Below are 9,647 nucleotides of genomic sequence, written 5' to 3' on the forward strand. Positions count from 1 at the left end.
GAGATCAACAACTGGGTATGTGTTTAAGCTTGGTTCTGGAACCATCTCTTGGTGTAGCAAGAGACAGCCAACGGTATCTTTGTCAACCACAGAAGCAGAGTATAGAGCAGCAGCAATGGCAGCTCAAGAGAATGCATGGCTGATGAGTGATCTACATCAACCAGTAGATTATCCAGTACCATTGTACTGTGATAACCAATCGGCCATTCGCTTGGCGGAAAATCCAGTCTTTCATGCAAGAACTAAACATGTGGAAGTGCACTACCACTTTATCAGAGAAAAGGTTCTACAAGAAAAGATTGAGATGAGACAAGTCAAGACGAATGATCAAGTTGCGGACTTGTTCACAAAAAGTTGAAGTACAGGCAAGCTCGAAAATTTTCGCTGTCTGCTCAGCACAGTGCAAAGAATGAGAGCTGACATTGAGGGGGAGTGTTGAAAATCAATGTCAAAGTTAGGCAAGGAAAGTTAGGCAATGTTAGGTATGGTTGAATAAAAAAAATTAGGTGCAATTAATGTGTTTTGTGTGGTAATAAATAATCTTAGTTTAATCATTTGGTTTGCTATAAATACCCAAGTCCTCAAGCATTGTAAATCATCCAAGGAAAAACAAAGCCTAGAGCTAAATAAGAAAAGCTTTGCTAATTAGTTTGTTTTGTGAGCTTTCTTTAAGAGTGTGCTCTATTTTCTTCTTCTTGGGATCATTAGAGTTATCTTGGATACTCTTCTTATTCAACATTTTATTCCCCTCCTCAAGTCTTCTAGTCTAGTCAAGCTTGATATTACATGAGGTGAAATCACAAGAAGTTCAGAGCAACCAGTCAAATCCAATAATTGTAGCCTAGTCAGTCGCCATATTTCTTTGGGCAACTCTTTAATCTTGGACTTTAGGAGGCTAAGAATTTTTAAGTTTGTTAGCTAGCGCAATGGCGTTCTAGGATTCATATAGCCGACCCCACTTAGTGGGAAAAGGCTTTGTTGTTGTTGTTGTTGTTGTTGTGTTAGCCGTCCAACAAGAGTTATGTCTACCAACTCGTACCGATCTAAACACAATGTGTGGAGATGCTTTGGGGATTGAAGAGATGGAGGTGGCGACTAAATACTGAATCTGGTTACATCCAACACTTTGAGTTCTTGCATCCCTTCCAAAAAATTTGCTTGGGATTTCCTGGGAGTCACCCTTATAATTATCGGACAAGATTAACAATTTTAATTCTGGGCATTCCCAAGGTACTTCAGGAAGCCTGGGATTTTGCAATCATTTAAGGACATACTAGTGCATTTTTTAATATTCTCAGTTGGCCATTTTTTCACCTCATCTCCATATGCTCTTGAAAAGGCCTTTTGATCATGAGATGCAATCCGGACAGCAACATCTCGTACAAACTCATGCATTCTAACAGTCCCATCATTAGAACTGTCCAGCAATAGGCAAGAATTCAACCAAACCCAAACCCATAGCATAGTGCAACAAGTAAAAGACATAAATGGTGTTAACCCCCAGTTGCAAGAATTCCGCAAAGCAAGAACAATTGTTGAAGCTCTTGATCATCCAATTGTTTGTAACTCCACTCTAGAGCCAAGAATGCTTTTTCCTTCAATTCTTTCTAGGCAAATCTTTTGAAGCTTCTCAACGCATCTTTCCATTCCAGCAAACTACTATCCTTCAAAGCACTTGCAACTGCAACAACCAAAACCGGCAAACCTCGACATTTCTTTGCTAGTTGGGTTGCTTCTTTCAGTATACGGTCGTCTTTAACGACATTACCTGCCATATTCTCAAACAAACCCCAAATTTCTTTTTCTGTTAAAAACCCAAGTCGAAATTCTTTTTGCAAATGCATATTAGAGAAATTTTTTTTTTTCTCTAGATGTCAACAATAACTTAAAATTCGGCATACTGACAAGTCCTACAGCCTCAAAGTCAATTATTTCCCTCTTTTATCCTGGCCCATAGAAGATTCGCCCTTTTTCCCATATCCTCAGATTCATCAAAGTCCATCCCCAACTTTTTGGTAATTTCATTTTGAATTTTTTTCGTTGTCTTTTTTTTTTTTCTTTGACATTTAGTATTATAACCACATCATCAAATAACTTCTCTTTGACAGCTTCCCTGTAAACCTCTTTGGCAAGTGTTGTCTTCCCAACGCCCCCTAATCCTGTTGATATCAGGTTTTTCCAGTTCCGTAATGATATCCTTTACCATTGAGAATCTTGATTCAAAGGCCATGTATTCGTCCAAGCTATGGCAGACGCGTCTTCTACAAGAACTTTGTAAGAAACATTGGGAAAATTTGAACTACATTATTATTAGCTCATAGTGAGGCTAAGCACACGCCTGTCCCCTTTAGTGTAGATCATATCGTTTGTTAAAAAAACGGTGAGGAAAACCATGGGTGAATATTGTTGTAATAATGAACCATTTATTTTCATAATTAGGGCGTGTAATTAGATTTGTTTGACATAATTAGGTTTTGTTACATAAGCAGTAAATTTTTTGTAATAATAGGTCATTTATTTGTCTACACGACATCTTATTTGATTTGGCTTCTATTTGGATTATTTAAAATAAGTGGGCTTATTCTAAAGAAATAAGAGCAGTGAGGGCCCATCTCAAAATAACCTAAATAAATAAAAGAAACAACAGAAATTTCAATCTAAAATTTGTACGCAGTTGGTAGGAGAAATAGATCAAGCGACAAATATTTTGACCAACATTTTTACACTTCCTTGTAGCCTTTAGATTTTGTAATATTCAACAGTCTAGATTAAAAGTGATGTGGAGAGTTTTAAACATTAAATGCCTTGGATGATGATGTGGATTATAACTAATAAAGAAAACACTAATCTAAATTAAAAATTAATATCTAATAGGATAAAATTAAAAAAACCAATAATTAAACTTTGAACCTAGCGTAAAAAATAAAAAAAATAAGAAAAACAAAAACATGAAAATATTGTAACCTCCATCTCCCCCCTGCAATGCCTTGGATGAAATCTCCTCTCTCATTTTATTAAAAAAAAAAAAATAAACCCTAATAAATAACAAAAAAAGGAATGATTTAAAAATAAAAAATAAAAATAAAAAAAAAAGAAGAAGAAGAAGAAGAAGAAGTGATATTAGAGATAAGATTAATACTCAGCGAAAATGAAACTGCCATAATAAAAAAAAATTGAAAGCATAGACAAATGAAATCAAGTTGTTTGTTTGATTTGAAAAGCTAAAAAAAGTAGAAAAATCATCAATGACCTAAATTGACAAAACTAAAATGATTTTGCAAAACCTAATTTAATCACCCTACATATATGAACAATAATATACGATTTAGGGTTTTGTATGTGATGGAGGTTACAATACTTCAAATCAATGGAGTTCTACCTCCTTTCTTGTTTGCACGCTTAAAACTAGGGTTTCTTCCTTTTTAATTTTATTTTTAATTACCTTCCATATTTTATGCTTTTTGAATTTTATTTTTATGTTTAATATTAGTTAAAATCCACTTAAGCATCCATGTCATTTAATGAATGAATATGAACCTTTGGATGTTTTGTAATCTAAAGGTTTAAAAAAAGTTTAAAAATATTTGTCAAAATGTTTGTCCTTTGATTCTATCCTTACACACACACACACACACACACACACACATAGTCCCTTTAAGGGAAGGGATCCACATTTTTTGAAAAAAAATGGGGAACACTCTCTAAACCATTGGATTGACTTTAATAAAATTGGGTGGTTGAAATTAAATGGCTCAAAAAATCTTTTTTTTGTCCCATTTTTTCCTTCTCTTTTTTACTTTTCCCTTTGCCCTTTTCCCTTTTTTTTCTTTGGGTCCTTTCATCTTCCTTGCGACACAGAGAAGAACAGAGCTTGGCTTTTCTGGTTCTCTCCTCTTCCTTGCGACACAGACGCACAGAAAAGCAGAGCTTCGCGCTCAGCCAAATCACAGGCCATCCTTTGAGATTTCAGGTATGGGTCTCCTCCTCATTCACTTGCTACTTGAATGTGTTACTGTAGAGTAGTTGAATAATTTGACTCTTGTTCTTCTTTTCAAGTTTTGTTGATGTTTTTTTTATTATTCTTTGTGGTGTGGATGTTTGATTGTGCTAATGTTCATGTTCAAGTTATGGAAGCTAATGAGATGGCTATTGAAGTTACGGGAACTGATGAAATGCCTATTCAAGTTATGGAAGCTAATGAAATGTAAGTTCCAATGGAAAATCAGTCAAAAATTGTTTCTGGTATTTGTTTTTTCTATCCTCAAGTAACAGATGAGTTCAAGTCTACCATAGGTCAACGTTTCGAAACATTAGAGGAAGTGCTTGAATTTTACAATAATTATGCAAGGGAGGCTGGTTTTAGTGTCCGAATGCATTCAAGTACGAAAAATAAGGATGGTGAGATCACAAGAGAGGAGTTTGTATGCAACAAAAAGGGAAGTAATACAAAAGAATGGGTTGGTGACGAACAAAAGCATTGTGGATTAACCAAAGAGGGTTGTAAAGCAAGATTGATAGTTGTGAGATCTAAACTTGGTGGGTATGCAGTCACCATATTTGACGAGGGTCCTAATCATCCAATGGCATCTCCACGAAGACGCCACTTGCTAAAGTCTCATTGAAAGGTTACTAAGTGTCATAAAATATTAGTTGATCAGCTAGACATGGTAAACATACCTCCACACAAACAATTTGACATTCCTGGATTGCAGGTAAGTGGAATTGAAAATATTGGTTGTACACAAGAAGATTTATATTACTATCAAACAAAAGTGCGAAACAATAGGAAGGGGCATGATGGAAAAATGTTGCATGATCATTTTTTGCTAGAGCAAGAAAGAAATTCTGAATTCACATTCAAGATTCAAGCAGATGAAGAACAGAAGATTACTCATTGTTTTTGGGCTGATGCAAGTTCTAGGCAAGCATACAAGTTTTATGGTGATGTGGTCATTTTTGACACTACATACAACACCAACCGGTATAGTATGATATTTGCCCCGTTCATGGGTGTAAACAATCATGGTCAAACAATCATTTTTTCTAGTGCCTTTCTAAGTGACGAGACGACAGATTCATTCATTTGGTTATTTAGAGAATTTTTGAATGCCATGCCAGGTGATGCTCCAAAAATGATTATTACTGATCAAAATCTGACAATGACAAAATCCATTCCCTACTGTTTTCCAAACATGTTTCACAGATTCTGTACATGGCATATTTTGGATAAGTTCTCAAGCAAGCTTCTTGTGATCAAATACAAAGATTATTATTTAGATTTCAAAGCATGTATTTGGGAGTTAGAGACTAGAAAGGAGTTTGATGTGAAATGGATGACCGTTGTTTCAAAAAGTGGATTATCTAGTAATGGCTAGTTGTAATCGATATATGGGATTCGATTTACTTGGGTTCCAACCTATGTGAATCATGTTTTTTTTTTTTCCTGCAAATTGCTCAACTAGTCAGAGAGCTGAGAATGGACATTCATCTCTAAAGAAATATGTTTCCAAGAACAACTCCTTCCTCAAGTTTATGGTTAAATATAATAGGGCATTGGTATGCCAAAGCCATTCAGAGTTGAAGGCAAATTATATTGATTTGAATGAAAGGCCAAAACTCAAATGCCCTATTAAGATGGATGCGCAAATGGCCAATATTTACACACGTAGCACTTACCTTGATATTCAACAACAATTATGGGAAAGTTACAGCTATAATATTGAACTTACAAACGAAAATGATACTTGCAGCATGTTTAAAGTTTTGCCCATTGATGACGAAAAGGCTAGAGTCCATGAAATTTTGTATGAAAAATCCAGGGATTTTGCATCATGTAGCTGCAAACAATTTGATAGTTCAGGAATCCCATGCAACCATCTTTTGGCATATTTGCATAAAATACATCAATTTCATATATTGCCAGATGAATACATTTTGAAGAGATGGATTAAATCTGCAAAATGTTCAGTTACAGTAGACAACTCCAATGTGGAGATATCTGTTGACAAATCCGTACTTGAAAGGCGTGGTACATTATTCCAACAATATTCACATTTGATTGATAAAGTCATTCTAAATGATGAGGCAAGTAAACTCTTTTGTGAGGCGATGGATGTTGTGAATGAGAAGATTAAGCCATTTGTTGGTGGTACCAATGAAAATGTGGAACCTCTTGCAACCAAAGGAGATGTGGAATGTCGAGCAAAAAGAAAATCGATAGTAGATGATGTTGGTTTTCTTGAACCTGATCCTATTAAGACCAAAGGATCTGGAAAAAGACTTAAAAGGGGAAAAGAGAAAGGAAAAATGCAAGAAGAGGGTTAATGGTAACCTTTGTCATGGGTGTGGGCAATATGGAGTTAATCATGACAAAAGAAATTGTCCAGAGCTCCACAATCGATAAGAATACATACTTCGTGTGTTTTTCTACGTAGTCTGCATGTTTTTCTATGTATATCATGCAATTAATAACTCAATAGTTGAAATTCGTTCGTTGTCTTTGATGTAGAATGGCCAATATGGACCAAAATGTTCCATGAAAGTGTTATTGATAATAGGTATCCCTTCCACCATTATTTGTAGGTATAATAGCATTATTATTGTTAATCAAAATTTTTATGATTTCTATTTTGGTTAATTGCAGGATGTGAAGCACTCAATTGTATATAGGAAGCTTATCTTTTTTTTTTTTTTTTTTTTTCCTAATTTACATGGGAGGAAGCACTCATTGTCTATAGGAAGCTGATCTCATTTTTTTTATTCCTAATTTACATGGTGTTAATGTGGTTCCACTGTTTTATATAAGTTTATTCTATGAATTTGGAGGAATTGGCCATAAACTTGACGGAATTCATGTATTTTGTATGACTTTATTTAGAAATTTAAATTTCAATGATAAAGATCAATAGCATACCAACTTTGGAAGAAACATCGAAGACGTCAAATGCCTTTTTTGATTTCATCAATATCAATCCAATTCTTTTACAATGCTTCTCATACATAGTGAAAAACAATAACAATTTACAAAATGCCGATAAATATTTGGAGTCAACATGGAAGACATTCGCAGCTTCTTTTTCATATTGTTACTTGTTGCTAATTGCTAAAGCTTGAGTTTTGCAGCTTCCTTTTCATACTCTACTTGTTGATTGCTACTAATTTCACCACTGCTTGATCAAGCAACAAGTGATTATTCATGGATAGTCCTTATTCATAGTAAAGACTTGAAGGGCTCATGCAAAAAAGTGTGGCAAGCAAAATCATTTGCTTGTTTGATAGAGAATTTTCTAGTGGGAAGAACACCAAAGGATTAACTACATCTAAGAAATATACCCAAAAGCAAATGGTAGTCTCAATAGAAAGCAAATGTTCAAGAGAGTAATGCAAATGGCATCATTGGCAAGATATGGCATATACACAGTCAATTTAATAAGTAAAAGCAAATGGCAAACAGTTTAATTAGTAATGAATACGGAAGCCTCAATAGCAAGTCCTTACCAATCAGTGGCTTTCCCTGCAAAATCAAAACCCAAAAGGTTATAAGGTCCCAAATTCATACTCTATTAATTTAGTCCATTCAAATGTGTAACCAATTTGAATTAGAACTCAAAAGATTTTTACCATAAAACCCGAACTCTGATCTTTGGATGAGGCCGTTTCATAATTTGGCAGAAATAAATCCAAACGGAGGTGGAGGACATGGCATGCGCTTGCTAAAGAACCTGAGGAGTTTGTGAAGTTGTTACAGGTACTGCACCTAATGCCTTATCTTCTTATTTGTTGTTTTCCCTAAAACCAGAAAGAAAACCACCAAAATTATGGACCCATTGAAATCTGTAACCAATTTGAATTAGAACTCAAAAGGTTTTTACCCTAAAACCCGAAAGAAAATCACCAAATTTATATTTTAAACCAGAACAATCCTGAATCAGAACACAATAGATTTTTGCGTTTAGAATTTGGAAAATATAAACCTCAATTGTTCAACCCAAATTCCAAATTAATCACCTAAAATAATGAATGAGGAGGAAACCCATACCTAAAATCTCAAAAGATGGCTTATGATTTGGCTAAGTGCGAAGCTCTGTTCGTCTGTGCATCTGTGTCTAGTAACACATTCAAGCAACAAGTGAATGAGGAGAAGACCCATACCTGAAATCTCAAAGGATAGCATGTGATTTGGCTGTGCGCGAAGCTCTGTTTTTCTATGCGTCTGTGTCGGAAGGAAGAAGAGAGAACCAGAAAAGCCAAGCTTTGTTCTTCTCTGTGTCACAAGGAAGATGAAAGGACCCAAAAAAAAAAAAGAAAGGAAAATGGCAAAGTAAAAAAGAGAAGAAAAAAATGGGACAAAAAAGAGTTTTTGAGCTATTTAATCTCAACCACCCAATTTTATTAAAGTCAATCCAATGATTTAGAGAGTGTTCCTCATTTGTTTTCAAAAAGTAGGGATCCCTTCCCTTAAAAGGACTGTATATATATTCTTTATGCTTCCCTTGCTCGAGTCTATTTCCTTTGCTTTATTCTATTGCTAATTTGTCCAAGTATATGTGTTGAGAATAAATTCTATATTGATGGATAGAGAGATCTTGCATGTGCTTACAAATTAACATTCGAATATGTTAGAGTCTTCTTCAATTTTCTTTTTTGGATGAATCCAGGGTATCCCCCGCATGTAGACAATGACTAATCCCTCAAGCTGGGTCAGACCCCATTTGGAGGGCAAGCTCTCCCAATGTTGGTAGGAGCGAATCAATGTTCTTGAACTCATTCCCGTTAAGGAATTCATGTGGATCTTTAGAACAATTCTCGATGATTGTTCTATCGACAACCTTCTTGCTTACTCCAACGACGAAGTCAAGTTCCTTAACCATCGACAGTCAACTTCACACCAAATGCTTCGAGCATCGACTTCATTTACATTAAATATTTCCTTGGGAGACTCTTCGGTAACAGACGTTATTCTTATCAATTTCCAAAAAAAGGTTGCGACCATTGAAAATTGAAATTCCTCACAGGAGTTATGAAATTGCGAAGTATCCTTGGTTTTGTACTCTAGTTTTGATAGACTTGTTTTGAACCTCAAATTCTTAAGTGTTCTTTTAGACTTCTCAACATGGTTTCTCGCTCAATCAGTAAGGAATTCACGATCGATTGATTCGGCGAAAGTGTGCGCTCAGTTCATATCGTTTCGAACATGAATGTTTGGAGCATAACCTTCTCGCGAGCTTAACAGACTTACCAGGAAAAGTTTCATATGAGTGTGAGTTTTGAACCGTCTGTTAGTAAGACATTGATGAAGGTTGTAGTGCAGGTGGTCAGCGGATGGTATCACCATTCACTATCTTCACGCATAAATGAATAGTCACATCTTATTATCTTGCTACAAATTATAAACATCATATCGAACTCTAGTAGTTCCTTCCCAAGACCTTGGAAGATTTGTTGTGTTCACTCGTTTTGTAGCTTTAACACATTTAGAATTTGCACTCCTCCTGAAAGGTGTGTACTCTCATGGGGTTTTTAGGTTGATCACTTACGAGTCCTTCTTCTTTCCACCAACATTGACCTTGTTTGACTAGAAATATGCAACTACGCAAAAATGGAGAGGTGGATTGGGCACTACAACAGCTCCTTAGAGATACTGCTTA

The 9,647-nt window shown here is 35.3% G+C and overlaps 1 protein-coding gene and 1 pseudogene across 1 annotated transcript; one reads left to right on the forward strand and one right to left on the reverse strand.

Annotated features, from left to right (window-relative positions):
• LOC125479073 overlaps window positions 1-3,955 on the reverse strand; it is a 23,809-nt pseudogene extending 19,854 nt beyond the window's left edge.
• Window positions 3,956-4,142: 187 nt separating this feature from the next.
• LOC125479074 (protein FAR1-RELATED SEQUENCE 9-like) lies at window positions 4,143-6,324 on the forward strand. Its single transcript, XM_048588096.1, has 2 exons — window positions 4,143-4,204; window positions 5,751-6,324. Exons 1-2 carry the CDS (start codon window positions 4,143-4,145, stop codon window positions 6,322-6,324), a joined length of 636 nt encoding a protein of 211 aa, XP_048444053.1.
• The last annotated feature ends 3,323 nt before the right edge of the window (window positions 6,325-9,647 follow it).

Source organism: the organism of the source record quoted next, unplaced genomic scaffold, assembly GCF_019419815.1.
Source record: "Pyrus x bretschneideri cultivar Hongxiangsu unplaced genomic scaffold, Pyrus_bretschneideri_v1 Contig270, whole genome shotgun sequence".
NCBI lineage: Eukaryota > Viridiplantae > Streptophyta > Magnoliopsida > Rosales > Rosaceae > Pyrus > Pyrus x bretschneideri.